The 13,675-nt window shown below is 40.0% G+C and overlaps 1 protein-coding gene across 9 annotated transcripts in view; it reads left to right on the top strand.

Annotated features, from left to right (window-relative positions):
• Positions 1 to 13,675, top strand: part of Larp4B (La-related protein 4B) — a 965,589-nt gene that overhangs the window by 546,644 nt on the left and 405,270 nt on the right. Inside the window, exon 2 of one of the 9 annotated variants that reach the window (XM_067147308.2) lies at positions 10,283 to 10,343. The exons of the other annotated variants lie outside the window; for them this stretch is intronic. Within the exon in view, the coding sequence (XP_067003409.1) occupies positions 10,330 to 10,343 (14 nt within the window). The 5' untranslated portion in view covers positions 10,283 to 10,329. The remainder of the gene's footprint in view (positions 1 to 10,282; positions 10,344 to 13,675) is intronic. 9 annotated transcript variants of the gene reach the window in all.

The following is a 13,675-nucleotide window of genomic DNA, read 5'->3' as shown; positions in this document are numbered from 1 at the left end:
TACGAATTTTGTTTTTGTTCATAGCCTAGATGCCTTCTACTCGAATACCATCTTCCATGCCAGTAAATATTGTAGCATAGACACAATCATTTGACAGACAAAACTGAAACTAAAACTGGAATTGATATTCATACTGTACTCCTCATCTGTATTTGAAAAAAGTAATTGTTGAGGAGTTGCAGTGTTCAGGCAGAACAAATAAATTTGTGTATAACTTGCAAGTTTTTTAGTGTGTTGAAACTTGATATGTAACACTTGGTACACTATGACATGCGTCCAGAAAACGATGATCATAATAATCATAATAATAATAATAAATGGAATATGTTAGTGTACTAATGGGAAGGCCAGATTTCTCCAATTCTGTGTTAAATTCTATTTAACAACTGTTAACTAACATTTATTAATTTAACACTAGTTATAAGTATCCTATTTCACAAACACATTTCCAACCTTTGTTACAATTGTTAAAAACCAATAATGTTTCTGTGAGATTTCTGAATGTGTTTGGCAGTGAGCCTCTTTTTGTTTCTTTTAAATCATTCCTAGCCATATGTTGGAATAGTCTTTTGTCAAGCATGGCTGGCATTATTATAGGTTGTATTTGTAAGACGTAAACATGTCGAGTAAGAAGTGATGGGCTATCCCTCATAAACGAGTATGATTGTCTTCCTGAAGAACTTAGTTTTTGTGAGATATTAAGTGACTGCAGAGGCCAATCCCAGAACCGCAGATTTTCCCACATTTTCCCCACACATTTGTTCTGTTAGGTACTAGCTGTGTAGTTTGGTTTTTCTTCATTAGCTTACATTGTTTTCTTGCATTGCGCTTGTCAATTTCTGTTCTCCGCCTTTCTTGCTCAAAGCGCTGCGTTCCTTCCCAGACATAGCGACGCCAGACTGTGCGGCTACAGGCCGTAGCTTCCCATTTGTTAGTTTCATTTGACACTTTCCCATGTTGGTTTTTAGTGCATCTTTTGTAATGCTTTTGTGGTCTTCAAAGTTTCCTATGACCATCCTTTAGCTGGGAGTACGTAACTTGTTTTGGGAGACGGAATTCAGGCATGCGAACGATGTGGGCTGTCCAGCAAAGTTGGTGCTTGATTATCATGGCCTCAATGCTAGTGGAGTTAGCTTCTTCCAGAACACTGATGTTAGTGCGTTGATCTTGCCATTTCACCCTCAGGATCCTTCTGGCAACGTTGATGGTATTTTTCCAGGCATCGTATGTGCCTCCTGTAGGTAGTCCACGTTTTGTCATCCATATGTAAGAGATTATACAGTGAAACCTCGATTCTCCGTTTTTCGAGGGACCATGAAAATAAAACGTACAACACGGGAAAACGGAAAATCCGGGATTGAATGAAAACCATCAACAATTTGGCTAAACATCACAAAAATGAAATGTGTATAATTATAATCTTACAAAAACTCCTAAACCAAACCAAACTACAGTCCCATTGGGACTTTGCCTGCCAAGCGACCGCTGCTCAGCCCGAAGGCCTGCAGATTACGAGGGCGCATGGTCAGTGCAACGAATCCTCTCGGTCGATATTCCTGGCTCTGTAGATCGGGGTCGCCATCTCACCATTAGATAGCTCCACAACTAAAGGTAATCACGTAGGCTGAGTGGACCTGGAACCAGACGTATATCCAGATAAAATTGCCTGACCTGGTCGCAATTGAACCCGGGCCCTCTGGGTGAGAGGCAGGCATGTTAGACCGCGAAACCGCATTAATTACCGGTACGAGAGTTCAAAATCTCGATACTTTATATTCAATTTTGCAGGGGAATCTTCGTCAGTTTCCCGTGAAAACTTCTTTCAGTTCAGCAACTTTGATTAGGCTAGCCAAACTCTTCGAAAAATCTAATAACGCCAAGCCAAACGACAATCGACCACAAGTAGCTTTTTAATTCTCTCATCTAATAAAATAAAGCACATTAGATACAAAAGCTCCCAAAATGATGGCGAAATCCCTTCATTTCTTAATCTTTCATTGTAATTTGGTCTCCGGTATGCAGTTCGTAGTCAGTTTCTGGAAATCTCGTACCGCGCAAATTAGGCCTACATAGACTTTTAAAGGTTATGTTGAGCTCGAAAACATGGTTTCGAATGTAAGTATCGATTCTTAAAAGTTCTCGAATGCATTATATTCAGTTCTGCGCGTCACAAATCCAGTCAAATTGGAAAGATAAAAGAAATATCATGAAAACTTTAGAAATTACGGTTATTCGTGACCTTGAGGTCATCTGGAAAGCGCGCTCGCTGCACGTGTCAGTACGAGTTGGAAATAATACCAACCATTTAAAATGTAATGTGCGCAAATAAAACGACTGCGGGTTTTGGTATTTTAACACGAAAACGTAGAATTCTCAGTCTTACATTAGGACCTAAACAGTAATAGGCAATCCCAAGACCGCCCATGGCTTTCTTATTTTTTAAAATGTAAGGTGCAGCATCTGTTCTGGTCTCGCTACCATAATCATGTACGATAATATAAAAAACACAGGATTTGTGTTAAGAAGGAGCAGTTTCGATTCCTGCCTGAAAGCCCAGTTACTCTACAGTGCCCTGAGCAAAGTGCCGAAAACCTGTTCGGCAGTACGATCGAAAAAAATGTAAACATATAAACATCTAACCCTGGACATAATATGGACGTTTTATAAGTGCGAACATTTGACGAAACTCGTTCCGTCTTCAAACAGAGCTCTCGAAATGCGCCATGTCTCCTTGCAATTGTTGTGGCCAGTCTCTGCTTTATGATTTTCCGACATTCTCTAAACAATACCACCCGAATGCGATGCTAAGATGGTCCCTTTAAGTTCCCCGCCGATCGCTTTTCCAGTAGGTACCGGTACAGTACCGGTACTTGCTTTAATTATCGCAAACACGGGGCGTTAACGCCAAGATCTATAAATACCGGTATGCCATAGCCGTCCTTTCGAGAGACACAGTTTATTAAAAAACGATTGATCGAGGATTTAGCGTTGATGGGACTGGAATTTCTGGACGGTTGATCCGGGAAATCGTTTTTTCGAGGAACGGATAATGCGGGACTTTTACAACGTGATTTAATTACGATGCTCGCGGGACCACGTAATTTGAACGCATATTCCGGGAAAACGTATTTTCCGGGAACGGATAATCGAGGTTCCACTGTATAACGATAGCTTTGTACACATAAAGCTTGATCTGAGTGCTGATATTATGATTATCAAAGATCCTTACTCAAAAACAACCAAAAGTCATACTAGCACATTTGATGTGGTGTTGAATCTCATCATCAAGATTACCATTTGCTGAGAGATGGCTGCCAAGGTATGAGAAGCTAATGGGAATGGGAAGCATTTGCTGGACTTCTGTGCTAGTATGGGTTTAGCTGTTAAGAATACATTCTTCAAGCATAAGGCTATTCACCGCTACACATAGGAGGCTAGGGGTACCAGATCCATAATAGACTATATCTTAACAGACTTTGAATTCAGGAAATCTGTTAGGAATGTACGAGTTTTCCGCGGATTTTTCGTGATACAGACCACTATCTGATCTGTAGTGAACTAAGTATCTCTAGGCCTAAGATAGAGAAAGTGAAATCTGTCTGCAAACGAATAAGGGTAGAACATCTCCAGGACGAGGAAATTCGACAGAAGTACATGGATATGATTAGTGAGAAGTTTCAAACAGTAGACAAAAGCAGGTTCAGGATATAGAAGGTGAATGGATGGCATACAGGGATGCTGTAGTAGAAACAGCAAGGGAATGTCTAGGAAAAACTGTGTGTAAAGATGGGAAAAGGCGAACATCTTAGTGGAATGATGAAGTGAGAGCAGCTTGTAAACGTAAAAAGAAGGCTTATCAGAAATGGCTCCAAACAGGGGCTGAGGCTGACAGGGATCTGTACGTAGATGAAAGAAACAGAGTGAAACAAATAGTTGTTGAATCCAAAAAGAAGTCGTGGGAAGATTTTGGTAACAACCTGGAAAGGCTGGGTCAAGCAGCAGGGAAACCTTTCTGGACAGTAATAAAGAATCTTAGGGAGGGAAAAGGGAAATGAACAGTGTTTTGAGTAATTCAGGTGAACTCATAATAGATCCCAGGGAATCACTGGAGAGGTGGAGGGAATATTTTGTACATTTCTCAATGTAAAAGGAAATCATCCTAGTGGTGTTTCAAACAACCAAGCTCATGGGGAGGAGGAAAATGATGTTGGTGAAATTATGCTTGAGGAAGTGGAAAGGATTGTCATAAGGCAGCAGGAATAGATGAAATTAGGCCTGAAATGGTGAAGTATAGTGGGAAGGCAGGGATGAAATGGCTTCATAGAGTAGTAAGATTAGCATGGAGTGTTGGTATGGTACCTTCAGATTGGACAAAAGCAAGGGAACAGGAAGGATTGCAACAACTATCGAGCTATCTCATTGATTAGTATATTGGGCAAAGTATTTGCTGGCATCTTGGAAGTGAGGGTGCGATCAGTCGTTGAGAGGAAGTTGGATGAAACCCAGTGTGGTTTCAGACCACAGAGAGGCTGTCAGGATCAGATTTTCAGTATGCGCCAGTTAATTGAAAAATGCTACGAGAGGATTACGCAGTTGTGTTTAGAGAAAGCATATGATAGGGTACCGAGGGAAAAGGTGTTCACCATACTGGGGGACTATGGAATTAAAGGTAGATTATTAAAATCAATCAAAGGCATTTATGTTGACAATTGGGCTTCAGTGAGAATTGATGCTAAAATAAGCTCTTGGTTCAGGGTACTTACAGGGGTTAGACAAGGCTGTAATCTTTCACCGTTGCTGTTCGTAGTTTACATGGATCATCTGCTGAAAGGTATAAAATGGCAGGGAGGGATTCAGTTAGGTGGAAATGTAATCAGTCTGGCCTATGCTGACGACTTGGTCTTAATGGCAGATTGTGCCGAAAGCCTGAAGTGTAATATCTTGGAACTTGAAAATAGGTGCAATGAGTATGGTATGAAAATTAGCCTCTCGAAGACTAAATTGATGTCAGTAGGTAAGAAATTCAACAGAATTGAATGTCAGATTGGTGATACAGAGCTAGAACAGGTTGATAATTTCAAGTATTTAGGTTGTGTGTTCTCCCAGGATGGTAATATAGTGAGATTGAATCGAGGTGTCGTAAAGCTAATGCAGTGAGCTCGCAGTTGCGATCAACAGTATTCTGTAAGAAGGAAGTCAGCTCCCAGACGAAACTATCTTTACATCGGTCTGTTTTCAGACCAACTTTGCTTTATGGGAGCGAAAGCTGGGTGGACTCAGGTTATCTTATTAATAGGTTAGAAGTAGCAGACGTGAAAGGAGCAAGACTGATTGCTGGTACAAACAGGGGGGAACAATGGCTGGATGGTACTCAGAATGAGGAGATAAAGGCTAATTTAGGAATGAACTCGATGGATGAAGCTGTACGCATAAACCGGCTTCGGTGGTGGGTCAGGTGAGGCGAATGGAGGAGGATAGGTTACCTAGGAGAATAATGCACTCTGTTTCAGAGAGTAAGAGAAGTAGAGGTAGACCAAGACGACGATGATTAGACTTGGTTTCTAAAGATTTAAAGATAAGAGGTATAGAACTAGCTGAGGCCACAACACTGGTTGCAAATCGAGGATTGTGGCGACGTTTAGTAAATTCTCAGAGGCTTACAGACTGAACGCTGAAAGGCATTACAGTCTATAATGATAATGTATGTATGTATGTTCAACGTCTAAGGAAGGTACTTCGCCAAGGTGAGATTTTATAGGTTTTTGTGTTTCAAGATTTCTACTATGTTGATCTGTGGATCCTTGTTCAGCAGTTCATGGAAATGTTTTTTCCATCGTGCATTAATTGAATTGCTGTCTTTTAGAAGTGTAGAGCCATCCCTAGATTTAAGAGGTTTTAATCCTTGAACTTTTGGGCCATATACGGTTTTTATCATGTTGAAAAAGGCTCTAGTGTTGTTGTTTCGGCTAGTGAACTAGGATTGATCTGCCAAGCTTGGTGTGCTGCTCTCTTTTTGTCTATTAAGAGTCTGAATTTTTTGATCAGTTTCATCAAACCAGTCTTGGTGTTTGACCCTAAGGTGTCCTACCGATTCTTCACCGGCTGATAGTTTTGCAGTCTTCAGTGTTACCCAGTGTTCTTCAGTGCTTTCAGGAAATTCATCCGGCAGTTTATCACCTAGGAGTTGTTGAAATTTTGCTTTAGTGCTAGATCCTTGAGACAGTCTCTGTTCATTTTAGGTCTCGTAAGTTTTCTCAGTTTCCTATGCTGCTCGTGGATGTGAAGGGTCATCGTGGACCGTATAAGTCGGTGGTCCGTCCAGCAGTCGTCGGCACTTGTTAGAGCCTTTGTGATTAACACATCGTGTTGGTCTTGAGGGCGTACAATTATGTAATCAGATGCCAGTGTTTTGACCGTGGATGTTGCCATGATGTTTTAAATTTATCCTTTTGTCTGAAGAGGGTATTAGTGATAGATTGTGCTCTTGAGCACTGCGTGAGCAAAAGGGTTCCATTTGAGTTGCAATTCCCTACTCCCTCTTTTTCCAATTACTTTGGACCATAGCGTTGAGTCTCTATCAACTCGTGCATTGAAGTCTCCAAAGAGAATGATTTTGTCAGTTTGTGGTATTGTTAGAAGTGTGTCAAGTTGGCAGTAGAATGCTTCTTTTTCATTTTCTTCACAAGTGACGGTCGGAGCATAGGCACTAATTACTGTAACTCATTGATTGTTGGCGAGCTTGAGGTGTAAGCTCACGAGTCTTTCATTTAACCCAGAAGGAAGTTCAAGGTGAGGGACAAGTTCATTTGCAATGGCAAAACCAACACCATGAACGCGGGGCTCATGAATGCTTTTACCTTTCCAGAAGAAAGTGTATCTGCCTCCTTGTTCTTTAATTTGTCCTTCGAGCCTTCTAGCTTCAGTCAGTGCTGCAATATCGATGTTAAATATTTTTAGTTCATGAGCCACGATAGCCGTTTTCCTTTCTACCTGATTAGCCGTATCATTATCCATTAGAGTACGGATGTTCCAGGTTGCAAAATTCATCTTTATTTTCTTTTGACTGCTTATGGTGTACCCTCTGGGTGCGATGAGCAGAGTGGTTCCTGAATAGGCCTGCTTAGTCACGAATGCAGCACACGAGTTGCTTTACAGCCTCTCTTCAAGCAAAACGGCGATCACACATTCGTCGCCTACTTGCCGGTTCGTCACTAGGAGCTCCCAGGCTATACAATCCTGCTCCCTTCACAACTCCCCGATCGCCGCAGGACTTGTAGTGTATGTGCTCAGTTCTTTAGAAGACGCCTGTGTGTGACATCTTTTAGTGTGGGAATACTGCTGCACATCAACAGTCTCACATTTCTTGACAGACTCGGAACCTGTCCCCAGTGGCATAAGAGTAACGACGACTGGAGGCTCCAAGACTGCTGCAGCCTTCGTCCGTCTTCCCAGCCGCCAGGGAAGTTTCAGTTGTCCCTACGCCTGGTCTGCTATTGAGGACTTTCTATGCCGTGGACCATATATGGTTCTTCAGCCTTTAGAGGTGGTTTTCCACCTCAAGGGCAAGACAGTGCCCCATCCCCTGCCAGCTCGTCCGGCTTCATAGGGAGCCGTTGGCATAGCAGAGGGGGACTCCTTGTCCCGGGAGTCGCTCGGTCGCCAGAGCCTCATCAGTCCAAAGCAGGGTGCACCACGTGCAGGTGAGGTTGACATTTGAGTAGGACTACCTACTCCTTACACGCCCGAGTAAGAAGTAATGCGAGACAAATGTTGAATGGATTTAATTTGAAAGTATGAGAGTGTGCTTGAAAAATGAAAAAACAGGCTGTTATATCAGAGTATTCAATGTGTTCTTATACAAGTGCAATCTAAGGCTCCTACATCACTGGGAAAATGTGATGATTGCCTCAAAATCATTTAAGACATTATCATTCCTTTTACCGCAGGAAAAATAATGCAATGGCTTCTTAAAGCTGCAATAGTAGCAGGAATTCTTTGCAGAATTCTACACTCCCTTGCACTCTTTAACATAGTCATCAACAATTACATGAAGAGAGTCTGAAGCATAATACATGAGAACTATAAGCAACTGCTGCACTGAAGGCACTGATAAGTTCCAGTCTGTGGGGAAACTAACCTGTTTTCAAATTCTTCTAGTACCTTGTTCATTAAGGCTTCGGTAATTTGGTGTCTAAGTTGAAAACTTTCTTCTGACAACTTCAAAAGTTGTTTTCTCTTAGTTCTTCAGTTTATAAATAGTCTTCAAAACTGCAGTAAAGCTTCATACTCATGTTTTCTACATGCTACCATTTTGAAATTTTAACTACTGTGAATAGGTTTAACACAGAGCTGCTGCCATGTTAATTTAACAATTTGTTTGTTAAGAATATTTGACAAGACAGCCATTTTGTTAAATTGTGTGTTAACACATTGCTGACCGGATGCTTGAGCTTGTCACATACCCTGTGGACTGGACATTTTTCTACTGAGCGTACTAGAGTGCATTATCTTATGGGACGTATGTCAGGCCTTGTCTGTCTTGAAACTGTTCTAAATATCTCGGATTTGTCTTCATAAAACCATCCTCAGCGTCATTTCTTAATACATCAATGTTTAAATCATTGTCATCAGAGCCACTTGAATAAATGAACACATAACGTAAATTATGCGTCTGTAGGGGCTAGAATATGACTTCCACCATCACTCTTGCATTCAGTTTCCACTAATTTACAATCACTATATCCATTTGAGCGATCATCGGCGTACAATTCTTCTAAAATGTAGTCATCAGCTAACACTGTATTACGTATTGACCGATCCGGCAGGAAGAAAGTAAGCGTTTGAAAACTAAATCAAAGAATAAACGAAGGGCTTGAATAAGAGAAAAGTAGCAGATATACATCTAAGATTTATTCTACTCAACGTGCAAGTCCGAAATAGTTCAATATATGGTGAAGAGATGTCTCAGGGAGACCGAAATCAGTGTCGTGAATAAAATGAGATTTCTTGGGGCCCGTGACCTACCACAGGCGAGCGTACTACAAGATTTATCGGGGCTCTTCACCCATATTTTAAATCTCGTTAACATCAGTGTTAACGCTCGACATTTGTTGAAGAAACTGGGCTTTAATGTTTTGACAGGCTGCAGAGTTTATAAGTTACATGTCAACACTGGAAAAGATCGGTTTCCTTCCTTAAAACAAGTGTGTGTGTGTGTGTTTTTTCAATTGGTAAGCTTATTTTTTTTTCTTAAAATCTGTTGGTAATATTAATAAGCAGTTCCTCAAAATTAGTACAGTGTAAGATTTCAAGGTTATATAAAGATGGGGAACGGAGAGATAAGTTCATTTTCTTTCATTTATCTACTTTGGAAAAAACTTTTGAAAGAATGTCATTCTTTCTTGCTGTTTTGTTGTATTGTCTCAGTGTTACCGTTGTACTTTCCTGTTAGTACAAAGGCGTCTAATGAGACATAAAGGAAAACCAGAAATACGAAATAAAAAACTACATTTTGTTTTTGTAGCTATTTTCTGGAACAATTTTCTTGGCATAGTAGTTGCATAAGTTTGACCTGCTATTTCAGTGGAAAAGATGAAGCAGCATGATGATGAAAAGTTTCAAGAAGAAATGCAATTTATTAAAACTCAGTGTAGGACATATGTGATTACTGTAGAATATCTCTAATATGAAATTCAAATAACCAGCAATTCCAAAACAATGGCACTTTTCTTTGGGTTGTTGTGGAGCTCAAGAATTCACTGGTAGCACAATGTCAGATTGTCTTTATTGCTTCTGTCGTTGAGACACACACACACCATTCAGTAGCAAGCATTTTAGCTTAACACTAGGACTAACCAGGCATTTTGTCAGGTGAGCTCTTTTCTTGCTGCAGTAAATCTTACCTATTATCAGCATCTGAGTATATTTCCAGCGGGCTGGGTAGGACTTTTGTGGACAATATGCCTCCATGGGTTCCTGTCTCCTTTCACATCCTGCAGTGTTGTTCCTTTCTCGATAAGATCTGCATTTATTTGGTCCAGCCACCTTCTGGGATGTCCAACAGGTCTCCTTCCAGGTACTGCCATTTCCCAGTAGGGTCTGGCAGTTCTAATCTCTTCCTTCCTTTGTGCATGCCCAAACCATTTCAACTGTGCATTGCGTATTCTTTCTTGCATCGTATGGGTCACCTGCATGTCATTTCTAATGCACTCATTTCCAATTCTGTCTCTTCTTGTTTTTTTTGCATAGCAAATTGTAAAAATTTCATTTCACATGCTTGCAGTTTGCTGATGTCTCTTCAATAACACACAGGTCTCCAACCCATATGTCATGATTGGCAGGAGGTAAGATTTGAACTTTTGTTTGTTTGGTTTTTACTACAACTGCTTTGTCCCACACTAGATTTTGTACCTGATAGAAGAATGTGGAACCTTTTTGTCACTCTTTTCTGGATTTCCAATTTAGCACTCCCTTGGTTTGATACAATACTCCCAAGATAGCTGAATCTTTCTACGCATTCAATTATCTCTCCGTGAAGTTTGAGGTCACAGTCGCTGGATTTTCTACTCAATTTCATTGCTGCTGTTTTCTTCTTACAGTTAACTTATATTCCTTAAATTTGTTTAACCAGCAATCTAATTTCCTTTGAACTTCTTGTTCTGTTTCTCCCCAAATGGCAAAATCATCTGCGAACACTAATGCATTCAAATCTCCAGGTTCTGCAGCTTTAATTTGTTTAATGATTACATCCATGAGTGCAAGGAAAAGTAATGGAGATAGTCTACTGCCTTGTTGTACACCTCACTTCGTTTGGAAATATTCAGATCTACCATTCCCTATTTGTACACTACTTACAGTTTTCATATTGATCTTACGAGTTAGAGATTTTTGAGCCCCTACTTTATGCAGACATTCCCATATTTTGCTCCTTGGAACACTTTTATGACTTTTAATCATTCTTAACAATATTAGTTGCCCTAAAGCTTTAAACTTCTATTGCTATAACCTAGAAAGTCCATCACACTATCAACATGACTGGTATAGAATTAATTTGTTAATACTTGTTAAATATAATTTTCTTGCTATTCTTAAATAAGGGAGGTAATTCTTTGTAGGATCATCAATCAGATTTTGGATAGTAATTCTAACAGTGAATTCTGATATCCATTGCAGTGGACGTTTAGCTACACTGCATAACAGATTGTTTAATTTGATTATTCCTGGTGATTACCATATTGAGTTTGGTGCTTGGAAATACAGATCATTTCATTTAATATAGCACAACGACAGTTTCTAACAGATGAAGAGTTACTGGAATACCTGCGAGATATGTCTGATGGCGAATCGGAAGAATGTGCGAGAGGAACTAGCTCTCGGATGATTGAGATAATGGGGATGGGCATACACCTATAATCGGTGTTTGTGGTTCATTTGACAGTGGAAGCCTTTGAAGAAAATGGGGTAAGAGTTGCCATGGCAGGAAAGTTTATTTTGAAGTAGCTGTTTTCAATCTAATGTTTTATTACAATATGACTAAATAAGCAATATAATATTGGTTCAACCCAGCATAAAATATAAATGTAACATATTTTTCGTTTTCATAGGCCCATCAATATCAATAATGACTACTGCATCTAGGCTTCTGTGTTTTGGGCAAGGAGAAGGATCCCAGTAGATAAGTGCAATAGATAAGGAACTCTGCCAACGAAACAGGATGAACACACATTTAACCTTGGAATTCATCTGATAGAACATACCGAGGGAGACTGCGGGGCCAGCGGGATATGCTAAAGGGTACATCGTTAGTGGTAGTCAATCAAGTGCATGGTGGCTGCTCATTGATAATGAGATGCTGGGAAATATAAAATTGTGCACAGAAACAAGAGCTAGGGAAGAACTTACGATGACAGTTAGGTTCAAACATTAGAGGAACTAGAAACAGCTATTGCTATAATGTATGTACATGGAGTATATGTGGCCAAAAATCCTAGGGGACAACAGTTTTATACCAGGGCAGTGGCCAGGAAGTCATGTTCATGGCATCTTGAGACTGCTTCACAGCAGCATAACACATCTAAAAACCTTTGGTAGAGAACTGCATTTTTGTGTTATGAACGAACAGAGTCCTTTCACGCAGTACAAGATACGAAGCCAGATAAATTTAGTGTACTATTTAAGCTTTGTGTGTAAGCAAAAACCAAATACATAGTGAATGGCTATCCATATTTGGGGAAGGATGAGTCTTAGCCTCTGAATACATCTCTTGGAGATGATGTTTTCTAGTCTTGTGCAAGCATTCATTTCAAAAGGGTGGACTGTGATGTGTGACAATTTCTTTATTTCAAAATGTCTTGGCAATTCTTTGAGTAAAAAGAGCACTAGTTTGCTTGGCACTATCCAGAGAACTATTGGAAGTGTCTCCATCTGTCATGGCTAGAAGGCGGAAGTTTAGACTCTAAAAGGTAATGTATTGGGCGCCTAAAATAGGCTCCTTGACTGCTATATTTAGGCACTAAAACAAATAGGCAAATATATAAATATATATATATATATATATGTAACTGAGTGGATATCAAGAAAACATTAAAACTCTGTCGAGTAATTGTGGAATTCAAGGAGCCACTGTCGAATTAATGATACTTTAGATGATTTTATTTTCGGCATTATGTTTTCTTCAAGTGAACAAGTCGAGCTCTAAAGACCAACAGTACACACGTATTAGATGTTTTCTAGAGAAAGATGAAAATTCAAGATTTGAGAAGGTTATATTTACAAAGGTAGAGATTGGGAAGTACGCATTGCGTCGCTAATTGCTGGGCATTCCAAATCTGGGAAGGAGGAAGGGGTTGCTAACACTCCTTGCAGTATTTTATACAGGCTTGTAAGAATCATAGTTAACCTTTGTTACATGCTCTATAAAAATAATGGCACAGCAGACCATTATTATCCCGCGGTTACTCGCTAGGTGAGCGCGGCGCTCACCTCCGTAGTATATTGCTTGTTGTTGGAATGATACACGACCTTTTCTTTTGAAACTCCCTATACCTTTCAAACAGTCTGTTAGGAAATGAAGGTGCCAGTTATTTCAGTTATATATGTAAACAAAGACCCTCAGCCCATTATTAGATGCGACAGTGCATGTCTGGTGAGCGGAGCGCTCAGTAGCGAGTAACAGTGTTACTCAAATTTTTCGCATTGTAGTAAGTCGAGTTTTGTCTTAAGCTTGTGTTAGTGTGAAATATTTATACTGTAACTGTTGTTGGTGAATTTATACAAGCTATAATGGCGTCCACTTATCAGATACTTTTGTGGTTGAGTGAAACGGAGGAGGAAGTGGACTTGAACAATGAAAGTGATGGTAATGAAACAGATGATGTTTACAAAAGTGATCATAACTCTGAAACAGAAGTGTCTGCATGTTCTGAGGAAGATGAAGCAGTTCCGTTGATTGAAGGCCACATTCCATTCGTTCTCGGAAGGGATGGAATTACCAAGTGGGGCCTCCATGCACCCCCTACAAATATTCGAACACGGAGACATAATTTGGTGTCACATTTACCTGGAGTGAAAAGGAAAGCCCAATGTGTCAAAACACCTATTGAATCGTGGCAATTGTTTTTTCCTACGGAAACTCTGCAGAATATTGTCACATATACGAATGCATATTTAGCTAAAA

This window comes from Anabrus simplex, chromosome 5, assembly GCF_040414725.1.
Source record: "Anabrus simplex isolate iqAnaSimp1 chromosome 5, ASM4041472v1, whole genome shotgun sequence".
NCBI classification, from domain to species: Eukaryota; Metazoa; Arthropoda; class Insecta; order Orthoptera; family Tettigoniidae; genus Anabrus; species Anabrus simplex.
This window is presented reverse-complemented; position numbering and strand designations above follow the sequence as displayed.